The 13,305-nt window shown below is 40.7% G+C and overlaps 1 protein-coding gene across 6 annotated transcripts in view; it reads left to right on the top strand.

Moving 5' to 3' along the window:
- The window catches only part of mon2 (MON2 homolog, regulator of endosome-to-Golgi trafficking), a 135,276-nt gene that overhangs the window by 57,241 nt on the left and 64,730 nt on the right, over positions 1–13,305 (top strand). For 4 of the 6 annotated variants that reach the window (XM_067999376.1, XM_067999374.1, XM_067999378.1 and 1 more), the window contains exons 6-10: positions 4,995–5,107; positions 5,668–5,793; positions 7,889–8,083; positions 10,002–10,126; positions 10,879–11,018. In XM_067999376.1, the coding sequence (XP_067855477.1) occupies positions 4,995–5,107; positions 5,668–5,793; positions 7,889–8,083; positions 10,002–10,126; positions 10,879–11,018 (699 nt within the window). The remainder of the gene's footprint in view (positions 1–4,994; positions 5,108–5,667; positions 5,794–7,888; positions 8,084–10,001; positions 10,127–10,878; positions 11,019–13,305) is intronic. The other 2 variants (XM_067999377.1, XM_067999375.1) reach the window with 1 other exon arrangement.

Genomic DNA, 13,305 nt, shown 5'->3' with positions numbered 1-13,305 from the left:
CGCCTTTTAGTTGAGGAATTAACCTCTTTGTAGAGGGTGATGCCATCAGCAAATAAAACTGAGCCAAGCATGCATCGCTGAGAGACCCCTTGCAGTAATGAAGACAAATGGTTATTTATCATTACTCAATAGAAAATAAGGAGAAAATTGTTATGTGGATATAAATTGCTTCTGAGTGGAGCTGCTTGTAGCTGTTTGAGATTAATTTCAGAAAAATGGCTTCCTATCAAGCCTAGTTACGTTTTCACATTTGGGAGAGGAGAATTGTGAAAGAGGAGGAAATCCTTTTTTTTCCCCAAATGGCCAAAACCTGGATTGGATTATTAAAGTCACTTTATTAAAGACACTTTTATTTGTTTATATTTACACATTGTTTTTCTTTTTTCCCCCATCTCTTTCAAAAGACTTTACCTAACTTGAAAAATAAATATATCCTAATGCACAGCAAAACCCAGCAGGGAGAGGTTTAAAAATTGCCTGCTCCCGATCTGTGTCTACACACACTAACTGTGTGGAACTCCACGCTGACTAAGAGACCTACTCCATGAGGATCTTTCTGCCTGATGTCAGTAGAATGCACAACTTCTCCATCTATTTCAGTCAAAGGTCTGTTGCCTAGGGTTCCTTTGTTGAATATTTGTAATCAGTAGGCCATGTTTCAAATCTAACACTGCAGCACACACTGGGTGTTAAGTACTTCATATTTAAACCGTTGGGGAGTATGCTGAGTTTTTCTTGAATTTCTCTATTTGTCCCTGCATCTCACATTGATTCTTTTATCCTTTGTTGTGTTTTTCTGCAGTAAATGATATTGAAAAGTACATCGAAACTACAACACAGAAACAGGCCATTCAGCCCAACTGGTCTATGTCTGCATTTATGCTCCACACGAGCCTCCTCCCTCCCGACTTCATGTAACTCTATCAGGATATCTTTCTATTCCTTTCTCCCTCATGTGCTTATCTAGCTTCCCCTTAAATGCATTTGCCTCGACTACGCCTTGTGGTAGCAAGTTCCACATTCTTACCACTCTTTGGGTAATGAAGTTTCTCCTGAATTCCCTTTTGGATTTATTAGTGACTATCTTATATTTATGACCTCTTGTTTTGGTCTCCGCCACAAGTGGAAACATTTTCTCTATGTCTACCCTATCATTATCTTAAAGACCTCCTATCAGGTCACCCCTCAGCCTTCTCTTTTTGAGAGAAAAGAGCCCCAGCCTGTTCAACCTTTCATGATAAGGGTATCCTCTCAGTTCTGGTATCATCCTTGTGAATCTTCTTTGCACCCTCTCCAATGCCTCTATATCCTTTCTATAATATGGAGACCAGAACTGTACACAATACTCCAAGTGTGGTCTAACCAAGATTCTATACAAGCTTAACGTAACTTCTTCGTTTTTCAATCCTATCCCTGTAGAAATGAACCCTAGTGCTTGATTTGCCTTTTTTTGGCCTTATTAACCTGCGTCGCTATTTTTAGTGATTTGTGTATCTGTACACCACCCCACCCCCCCAACCTCCAGATCCTTCTGCTCCTCTACCCCATTTAGACACTTATTTTCCAAGGAGCATGTGGCCTCCTTATTCACCACCTCACACTTAACAATATTGAAATTCATTTGCCAATTACATGCCCATTCTGCAAGTTTATTAATGTCCTCTTTCATTTTGATGCATTCTTCCTTTGTATTAACTACATCTCCCCACCCCCCCCCCATTTGGTGTCCACAAATTTTCAAATTTCTTTTTTCTTCAGACTTATGTTATCTTCCCCAGATCCCTCTTCCGCCCCCCCCTCCCCCCCCGTCCGTCTTACTAGTTTAAAGTCCTATTTATCCTTTCCGCTAGAACCCTGGTCCCATTCCGATTCAGGTGAAGCCTGTCGCAACGGTACAGCTCCTTCCTCTCCCAGTACTGCTGCCAGTGTCCCATGAAATGGAACCCCTCCTTCCCACCCCAGTCTTTCAGCCACACATTTACCTTCCTGATCTGTTTATCTCTATGCCAATTAGCACAAGGCTCATGTAGTAATCCTGAGATTATCACCTGTGAGATCCTGCTTTTTAATTTAGTTCCTAACTTGTGATATTCTCTTAGGGAACAAAAGGGAGGAAGTCCTGCTATGTCATTGGTTCCAACATGGACCACGACAATTAGATCTTCGCCCTCCCTTTCCAAGTTCCCCTCCAGTTGCTCAGAGACATCCTTTACCCTTGTACCAGGTGGGCAACATACCCTTCTGGACACTCGGTCGCGACTGCAGAGCATGCTATCTTATTTTATAGAATTCCCTATGACCACAACCTTTCTATCCATCTCCTCCTACACCTCTCTCTTCCACCCCTCACCCTGGACTGCCTCTTACTCCACGGTGCCATGGTTAGCATTCTGGCTGTCCTCCCTTATCCTCACAGGTGGAAAGTACGTTGTACCGTTGGATAGGACCAGTGTCTGTGGGACCTCTTTCTCTACCTCCCTTGGGCTCCTCTTACCCTGCTGAGCTATGTGTCGGAGTGGCTCTAACTCGCACTCTAGCTCAAGGACTCTGAGCTGCAGTGACTCGAGCCAGAGACATTTACTGCAGATATGGCAATCCAGGACAGTCTCACTGTTCAGAGACTCCCACATGCCACAGTCCTGACACACAGCCTGCTCGGTCATTTCTAGTTTTTATTGATTTATTAGTATTAATTTAATTCAAGAACTAATAGAAATGCTTAAGGTCTAGATTATATTTAGTAGATCGATTTTAGCTTGATTTTAAATTAATTAGTAATTAATTCTGAATAATTTATAAACTTCCATTACTTGAGTTGTTTGGAAAATGTACATGTCAGCTCATTGGGGGGTTGTAATTATGTTTCATTTTTTTTTTAAGAGGTTTTCCTTATAGTACCAGTGATTAGGACTTGCCCCTGATTTAAAAATTAGTATCATTGGAAATTTTGACCTAGACATTTAACAGTTCGGTAATAGCGTGTTCTGGTTGAATTCTCATTTAATGAAGATCAAGATTTCCAATTATTTCATTTGCTCCTTTTGCTCTAGAATCTGTGTAGGTCCTGAAGATTGATCTAAATAACATGGAAAGCTAGATAAGCTGCACTCCATTTTTCTCTCCTATGCGATGTCATGTTCAGTTTAATTTTGTTTATGACTTAGACTTTTACAGTTTATATAATATGTGCTAACCAACGCCCACTGGAACATTTAGTGCAAGTGGCTGGAGCAACAGAATAACATTGCAATCTTTTGGGGGCAAACACAATTGCATAAGATTTATCTCCAACTTACTATACGGATATGGTAGGGTTTGTATTTGAGCCATTTTCTTCTATGATGGTCTAATGTGTGCTCTACCTGGTCTGAAATTGCTCAGTTTGTAGAAGTGAAGAGCTGGGTTTCCAAACATAGGCTATCCGGCCTCCCTTGAAATGGTTAAACGATATTCCTTTTGTTTTCAGAGCTGTGTTCAATAGGCAAAAAGCATAACATTAATGCTGTGATTTTCAAAGTTGACTTTATTTCTAAAATCAAATATGTATCTTTTCCAAAAGATCTTGGTGGCGATACTTTCCCAGGGATAATCTTCTATTTTTTTTTTAAAAGTGTTGTTACATTTTCTCCTCTGCTACTGAAGATGGTGACTCGTGCTGATATAATGTTCTCTGGGTGCCAGCAGCTCTTCAGTATCCCATCCATTGTCCATTCTTAATGCATTGAGCTTAGACAGTGAGGACTAGGTTTTCTGGATCCCCCGCTTCTCCCGGTTGACTGGGGTGCAGCACTTCTGCCCTCCATGGAGATGCATGTTAACCTTAGCTGACTTGCCAGTCTGGATACTCATTGTCTTACTAACGACATGAGTCCCACTGAAAAGAGAGCAGAGCTTTGATGCAGCAGGTGTCTGAGGTTGGGGATGCTACCGATGACTGAGGAGTCCAGCAACCTCCGAGCTACCAGAGAAAAGGGACAGTGTTTTGTTACAGGATCCTACATTACTCATGGGGCCTGTGCAAGTCAGCGTACCCAGAGAGCTTGAACAGGCCATGGCTGCCAATTTTCTACCCCCTCCATCAACCGTTGAACGTTGGAAGCCTTGACCAAACAGGTGACCCTTGCATTAACCCTTATATGCAAATCTAAAAAATATAGTAGAGGCTGTATTTCCTATACGTGCATACTGTTTACATATGCCAACCTTATATGGGTGGTCACATTTTTTGCCAGTAGGGCTGGCCTTGGAAATGGAGTGGAGATGCACAAATATGTGAATGAAATTGGAGTACATGCCCCCACCTAACAGCTTGCTGCCTCTGCCCATGATGCCCAGATGTGCCGAAAAGTGGGCAGGGAGGGGGAAAGCCTAGGCCTTGGTGTCAGCAAGCTACTTTACCATAGGGGCTGTCACAGCCCAGCCCGATCATGTTCTCACCTGATATCCACATATACTTCTCAACGTGAGTTGCTGATTAACAATTGGGAACAAGGATCCCTGGCTGAGTCTTCCCTCCCTGGCTTGGGAACACTGATGCCAGTTGTGCTGTCGTCGCAATTATTTCAGCTGACATCACTTGACTTCATACGTACCAGGGACTGAACCTAGGACTTTTCTGGTATGTATGGTTCAGTAACATAACACATGATGCATTTACCCACTAAGCCATTACCAGACCACTTTTTTTTTAATCTATGGAAATTATACCAATACTTTGTCTGTTATTTAGAAACATAGAAAATCTCAATGCTGGAGAAGATTGTGGGTCCATATAGTCCACCTCCTTGCTGTCCTAACAATTATTTCTTCAGTAAATATAAAATTTAATTACAGCAAGTCTGACTTAAAAACACAAAAATCAATGACTTATTTCCCTGAAAACCATATTGAATGAATTCTTAGACATTGAGCAGATGTAAATTCCTTGGTGGGGGGGAGGAATGAATCTATTAAATACCGAAAACCCACATCTCAGTGAAGTGTTTTGACTTCAGCTTTGTTTATTTTAGACGGTGAAGGGCAGCCTGCTGTAGTCCAAGGAAATAGCAACAGAAGAACAATCAGCACACTGAGACCATGTGCAAAAGATGCATACATGCTCTTCCAGGTAGTTACTCCTTGCAGAGTATTTTGTATTGTTAAATCAGCCAGTGAGTTTCATCAGGTTTGGTCCTTTTTAAAGTCAGTTGCGTAGAATTCTGATTAACTTCGGTATCCTCTTTTGGTTTTATCCTCCTTTTTGTATTTTACTTTTTAAAAATATCTGCGTTTAAATGGATTGTGCCAGCAGCCTCATTGAAGAAACTGACTTGAAGGAGATATTGAGCCTGACACTGTGAGGGAGCTGAATCAACATCTGAGGAGGTAAAGACTTTACCTAGAGTGCTTCGATGATGCTTCATTTTCAGTTGTTTATGTTAATTCAGCTCAGTAACCCTTCCAATCCAGTTACCTCAGAGGTCACTGGCACTCTCCATTCAAAGGTCATTGATATCACTGGCATCTTTAAATAAAAATATTCACATTAACCAAATTAGACAGGAAAAAAACTGTTAATTCTTCAATGATGAATCTCTATTATCATTGTTAATGTGGTTTTATTCTGAGGTTATGTTATTGCAGGAGCTCTCCTTTGACATCATCTATCTAATTTATTTAATTTTCCAGGACTTATGCCAGTTGGTAAATGCAGATGCTCCGTACTGGTTGGTTGGAATGACGGAAATGACCCGAACTTTTGGATTGGAACTTCTTGAGTCTGTACTGAATGACTTTCCACGAGTGTTTTTACAAGTAAAGTGTTTGTGATATAACAGTTAAAACTTTTTTTGAGATCCCGTGCCTTTATTAAAGAGACAGATTCTCTGGCTTTATGCCTGGGGTAAGATCCGCTAACTCAGCACAGACCAGGACTTGAAGCTAGGCTGAATACCGTGCCTTGGAGGTCATTTAACCACTAAGCCATGAGGGACCTCGTGAATTTCATTTGTAGAAAGCTAAAGCATCCTCTAAATACCAGTTCAAAATCTGACCGTTTCGTTTGATGGTTTGACACCTGTTATGTAGCTAACTTCACCGTACTGTGACCTTTGATCCATTATCATTTATCTGCCAATAGCAGGGGACAGAATCTATTGCCAAATTTGCTGTCTGGTTCATCTGTCCCAGGATATAGTAGCCTGTAGCTAGGAAGCGGGGGTGGGGTGGGGTAGGGGGTTGGGTGTTCCAGATTTCCACTGCTCTTTGTGTGGGAAAAAATTCTTCCTGATTTCACTCCTAAGTGGCCTAGCTCTAATTTTAAAATTGTGCTCCCCTTGTTCTGCATTCCCCCACCAGAATATCTGTTTACTTGCTGTTTGAATGGTATGTATCTTGTTATCTTCTATTGGATAATTTGGGTGAAGTGTTTTGTTGGGGGGATAATGTTGTGTACAGACACAGATATGAAGTAGACCCTCTCCATAGTGTGGCTTCTGGACTAGTTCAAAAAGTGTTATCAAATCAAATGATTTATCTCCTGTAAAGTTAAGTGTTTCCCTTTATGTTCTGTTTTTCACCTATAAAAAAGGTGCAAATGCACTAACAAATTGTTTCCATCCTTTTCTTGTACTTACTTTTATTTCTAAATATCTGATTCTATAACATTTGCAACTTTCTGTTCACTTTCACATTAGCCTCTCTTCTTGATCTTTGCTTCTTGCTACTTTTTCTTTTTCTACTTGTCCTTCCTATGTGTTATTTTCTGATTCTATATCTCCATTTTTGCTGTTTTTCACTCTGCTTTTCTCACCTTTCCACCTCACCCACTCTTTGTCTTTTTATTTTTACATCCTCTGTCCTTTGATAAGCAGTGATGATGGTTGACTTTCCAAAATGATAGTTTACTTTCTCCAGGGCACTGTGGCCCTGAATCTCTCAAACTCTTAACACATTCGTCTGAAATTCCCCGTCTTCTATTTTAGGCGAAGCATTAACCTGTTTCAAATAAATGGGTTAATGTCTCTTAAAATAGTAGAGGGGAATTTCAGACGAACGTCCTGAACGTTGGGGGAAAAAAAGTAACTTGCATTTATATAGCACTTTTCCCAGCCTCAGGAAGTCCCACAGCACTTTACAAGCAATTAATTACTTTTCAAGTGTAGTCACTGTTATTATGTAGGCAAGTGTGGCAATTAGTTTATGTACAGCAAGATCCCACTAACAGCAATGAGATAAATGATTAGTTAATTTGTTGTGGTGTTGGTTGAGGGAGGAATGCTGGCCAGGCCAGAGGGAGAGCTCCCTACTCTTTGAATAGTGCTATGATATCTTTTATATCCATCTGAACAGACAAACAGGAACACTGTTTAACATCTCATGCGAAAGATGGCATCCTCCAACAACGGAACACACCCTCAGTGATGCACTGAAGTACATAATATCCCACAGCATAATTTCAGGAACTCTGTGATGTTGTTTATATTTTCTCTAAGAATCTCTGGCCATTTCAATAGTGTCCAACTTTGTTGGAAATCCCACAGATTGGGTGACTGGGTAATTCCTTACCTGTGCCTCCAGCAGGAAGCCGATAGTTAGTTGGGAACACTTTTTTTAAAAAAAACTTCAAATGTTACTTTGTAATAGAAGCAAATGTTCCCACAGATATTTGTAATTATTGTCATTGCCTTTTGTTTTAATATAATATATTTGCACTATATACCATCTTGTCACCCCAAAGCACTTCCTGTAATGAATTATTTTTGAAGTGCAATGACTTGTTCTGTAGGCAAACTGACCACAGGACTTCCCTGTGCTTTACCATTGCCCTAATGGTACATTGATTTTGCTCTGATAATGCCAGCTTGCATGCCTTGACTCTTGCTTTGTATTTTTTTCCCTTTCCCTACAGCACCAAGAGTTCAGTTTCCTGCTGAAGGAGAGGGTGTGCCCTTTGGTGATCAAGCTGTTTTCTCCCAATATCAAATTCAGACAGGGTACAAATATGCCATCTTCCCCAACTCCGGTTGAGAAACCATATTTTCCTATCTGTATGCGTCTTCTGCGAGTGGTGTCTGTTTTAATCAAGCACTTCTATAGTCTTCTGGTAAGAAATTAAGATTTTTTTCCCTGCTTTTTTAACTGTTGAATTAAAAAGGTTTTTCTAGAGGGTTTGTGCCAATATTGTGTTTAAATCTATTGCTAAAGAAAATGGATCCTTGAAATTCTCTCGGCTATTGGGAATACATCATCCATATTTGCACCGTTCTAGGCATCATTTGGCTAAGAATGTCTTTTTAAGTGTAGTTTACAAGTTCCACTGAAGTGATGCAAGAATAAAATTGTAAATAGATCTATTCATGCTTAATTAATGTGTGACCAGTTGACTTTTGTGTTGCTATAAATATTTGACCATCTTCATGTCGATCATTGGAGGGTGCTTCTGTTATACTGCACTGTTGTTTACATCTGACTTCCTGTTCAAAAATCACTGAATTGTTAATACTTCAAATTTTATATTAACATTTTCTCTCTGTATACAATGTTGTAGTGGACTATCATGTGTACTTGGGTTCAAGTGGTTTGTATAGTCCCATAAATAACAGATCCCAACAGACTGGCCAATGCAATTACAGGGACCAGTCCCATGCAAGGGGTAAGTTTGATTGCTGGGAAAACACGGTATAGGGAAATTTTTGAGTGGGAACCATTAAAATGTTGAGTGTGCAGAAAAGAAAACATTCTTTCAGGCTCTCTTATTTAATGCTTTAATTGTGTTATTCCTACATTGAAATTTAAATAATATGAAACTTTCATTATGTCGGCTGTTTTGTGAAGTAAGTAAGATTGCAAATGTGTAAGTTCTTTGTTAGGATTCCTAAAAGTCTCTTGGCTTACTCCCATATGAATTAAGCTCTGTGCCACTATCAGAACAACCGCACACATATATTCACTTAAAATGTGCAAAACCTTGGTGCAGTGAGTGTTAGCAGGCTGTTCGACTATTGGAGCAACAGAGCTGAGACCAAACCTGTTTCCAACCAGGGCACAGATGCACTTTCCAACAGGGATCACTAAAGAGTGGCCCGGAGAAGGAACCGTGATTGTTTTTTGCTCCCTCTCCCACCCTTGTGGCATTGAGGCTAATCGTAGTGCGTTAGAGGAGATGACAAACTCAGCAAAGACCAGGGATTGCATCGGAGACCTTATTGATCTGGACAACTTAGTATCACACCATATATTTATCCAATGAGTCACAGAAAGATGGGTAGAGGATTCACCTGACTCTAATGGAGCTTCCACTGGCACTAAGAAAAATTTGAATCAAGAGATAGCACTGAACGTCAGAAGCTCACCTGAAAAAGGTTTTTGACCTATTGTGTGATCAGTTGTACAGTATAGCAGTGTACAGTGACAATGCTCACATGGAGCATAAACACCGGCATTGACCTGTTGGGCCGAATGACCTGTTTCTGCACTGTACGTTCTATGTAATATGTCGGTCCTAGTTATGTAGTCTTCGGAACTACATTGCTTCTTGGTAACTCAGATTTTTACTTTATTCTTTACTGCATAATGAAAGTCCTGGTTACCAGCTACAGATGTTCTCCTGATAAACTGGCAAAAGTTTCACCATCTTTAATCCTTCAATTTGAGCTTAATAGACAATACACTGGAACAAAAGAAAAGTGGGGGTTTGAGAAAAGGTCACTCAGGCCATCAATATTCTTATCATTTTAATAACCTAACACTCGCACTGCAGCTGCATTTTGAATGTCCCTAATGTTTTTTGTCTTTCCTACCCACCCACCTCGCAAATTAATCCAAACATTCTTTGAGTAAAAAAATTCTGTCTAATGTCTGTTGTCTGTTTAAAAAAAAACAGAATTTGGAAAGTACTTTATTTACATAGTCAAAAAAAGATTTACCCAAACTGCTTGCTGATATATTGACCATTTTAATACTACTTTTTCATTTGGCTGTTCGATTCGGTCTTCCTAATGTTTCACTTTTATGTTTGCCAGGTAACAGAATGTGAGATTTTTTTGTCTTTGCTGGTCAAGTTTTTGGATGGTGATAAACCACAGTGGCTTCGAGCAGTTGCAGTAGAATGCATTCACCGACTTTGTATACAACCTCAGCTGCTACGGTAATCATCCCTTAACATTCTCTAAGTGATGTGTTTGATGTTTCATATTTAAATGCGAAGATTAAATAGTTTACATAAGTGAAGTTGCTTGTAAAGAATGCCGCTAAGAATGGCTTCAGCTTTTATTTTTTGACCTTGCATAGCTGAAGTTTATGATCCATTTTAACTTGTGGTAGAAGATATATAACCCCAAAACAGTCTTTGTTGACATTAGAGCTTTGTTTTTCCTTTCTCTATATGAATAAGGGCAAATGAGCAGTAAATAAAAGATATAGTTACCCACTAATAAATTAGTAAAATTGTGGAGCAATAATCCCTTTTGATATGGCTATCCTCGACCATTAATTGAGTTTGTTTTCCTACTGCTTTGAAATGAGGCTGAAGGGAAAAAAATGATTCTGTCGGCCTGAAAGAAGTGCACCTGATCTTGGAATAGTGTGTTTGCTGTGCTGGGGAGATCTATGGTGTCGGAAGACCCTATGTGGGGACACAGGAATAAAGTAATGGCATTAACTTTGGTATGATATCGAAAAGCTGTAGCATACTACACATTTGTGCCTTTCCACTTGTTTTGATTGAGACTTGTAATCATCTAGCATTCGGTTACTGAACTGTTACAAGAGTGATTTTTTTTTTCTGTACTTACACAACAGCGCTATAGGTACTATAAATTACAACAAAACTTCAAGTCTGAAAATTATGTCGAGTCCCACAGTATTTGAGGCCAGAATTGTATTTGCTTGCACCTACAGGTCTTTCTGCCAGTCATATGATATGAAGCAGCACTCAACAAAGGTCTTCAGAGATATTGTGAATGCACTGGGATCTTTTATACAAACTCTCTTTATTACTCCAAGCACCGGAAACAATCCAACTGCAAATACGCAGACTGGTATGGATATCTTTACTGTGGTGTTTCACTGGTTGGTGTGAAGACTGTACTATATGCTAAACGTTTCTGTAACCACCATCTTTGATTTTTAATACAAGATTCGTTTTGTGGCACTTAATTTTCGGGTCTCTGTTCGGAGAATTTTGGACCAAGCATTTGGGCAGCAAGAATGTAATGCAAGAGGATTTGAGGCTAGCAGCTTTATCAGGGTATTTTGAGGGAACCGTATACGGATATTGACCATTACCAGACTGGTAGATATTTAGAATTGTCACTGCATGCCAGATGGAAAAAATAGTGCTGACCTGATACATTTAATCATTTCAATAAAATGTATATTTGGCCAATTATTCACCTGGTACAGGCATGAATATTGGATTCCGCATAGATTAAACTATTCCTGTCCAGTTCTTCAAAAAAAAGTACTTACGTTGTGAGAAGGCCCTAATAGTGTAAACGTGTCCTTGGTGCCTGAACAGTAGATATATGTATTAGATGAAGACTAATTTGAATGAGTTGGGTTTCTTTTAGTGATGCCAAAATAGTAATGGACAAACACTAAACACACATTTAACTGCAATGTTGTACCACTTTGTGCTGGGGTAATGAATCAGAGCATTCAGTTAGTTACTGCAAATCTGTAGAAGCTTGTTAGTGGGAATCCATCCAGTGCAAGCACAATGTGCTCCTTATCCAGTCATTCTGTTAAGCAAACACCGCAAAGTGAATGGGAAATAAATGAGAAAATTCTCCTTTTTAAATGAATGGTCCTATTCAGAGTGTTCCCATTAACTGTACTGTAATACAATTTTCAAATAGCAAAAACATCTATTGGGACAGTCCTAAATATTTCCATTTTGTTCATTATGAGGCGTTAATAAATAAAATATATGCCAACTAAACCTTCATGCAAGACTTCACAGCACGGTCCTTTAGAAACTTCCAGAATTGTTTAGACAGAATGGGGTCGATTTTAGGATGGACGAGTGGGAGTGGGGAGGGCTTGTAAAATCGGGGAATCCCGGAGCAGGTCCAGAGCCCGGCTCTAACCCGCCTCCAATTCTGGGTTCCCCAGTGACGCGTTCGGGTGCGCGCGCAACTCCCGCACGTGGGACTCCCACCAGCAATTAAAGCCGGCGGGATGACAATTTAAATACTTACTTACCTAGTTGAGGTGCTTGACAGACCTCATTGACAGGAGATTTTGGCAGGGGTGCAATTTTCATGGATCCTCAGCGTGTTTCCCGTGCTGTGGGAAACACTCCCTGTTGGAGCAGACGTGTTTCAGTCAGCAGCCAGTGGAAGATGCAAAGGATTTTTTGACAGTTGGGGGGAATACCTCATTTATTGCAGCAGGGCACGCTGTCACTTCAGACAAAGTTTTGGCTGCAACACCTTTGTCTTTCCACTCAAAATTATTAATTTATACCCTAAACTCTGCTGTGCGAATACATTTACCTACTCTATGGACTCCCTCAAACTCACACCGTCAAGATGGGGGGGCGCCATGGCTGTATTCATCACTTCATCCGAGGACGAGCAACATCACCAGCCTCGCCAGGCATGCCGTCCATCTCCGCCACGTGGAGCTCCACAACACAGTGCTGCGCCACAGGCACCTGCACAAAATAGTCATGCAGCTACACGTACACCCATTGTAGGGTGACCCAATGGGTGGCATCAAGTGTGGGTGTTCATGGAGAACCTCCTGAAAGGGACTTATTGCAAAAGCCACTTAAGAATGGCCGAGAGGTGGCAGTAGTGGTGACAATATAATATTTAATGTGAGTTGAACCAAAATCAAATATAAATAAAAACCGTGACAAACCGTCAAACACCCTTATGCATCCCCTTTGTGCTCATGAAACCTTTGCCTTACGCTTCCTACTACTCATACGTGAAGCATCCACTGTGGCTGCAGCAGAAGTAGTGGCAGGTTGGGTGAGGGTGACCGTGAAAGAGATGCATCAGAGGGTGAGTATGAGACAGTGCCATGAGACTGTATGAGGATTGGGTTGAGTGGTCGTGGTGGGATAAGTACTGGGGAGGTGAGTAAGTGCAGGTAAGTTCAGGATGAGGTTTGACTGGATGTGAGGAGTGATGTGACAGAGTAGTGTTGGCAGTGCAGAAGGAGTTGTGGGGTGGGGGCGATGATGTGGAAGACGGAGTGTAGGAGACTGAGTAAGTGTGCTCACTTGGGCTGACCTAGTTTCGTCATTGAAGCACTTCCTGCACTGTATCCAGGTCCGGGATATGTTGCTGGTGCTGCTGACCTCCTCTGCCACCT

The sequence above is a fragment of the Heptranchias perlo genome, chromosome 18 (genome assembly GCF_035084215.1).
Source record: "Heptranchias perlo isolate sHepPer1 chromosome 18, sHepPer1.hap1, whole genome shotgun sequence".
NCBI lineage: Eukaryota > Metazoa > Chordata > Chondrichthyes > Hexanchiformes > Hexanchidae > Heptranchias > Heptranchias perlo.
The sequence above is the reverse complement of the archived record's forward strand: the minus strand, read 5'-3'. Positions and strand labels throughout refer to the sequence as shown.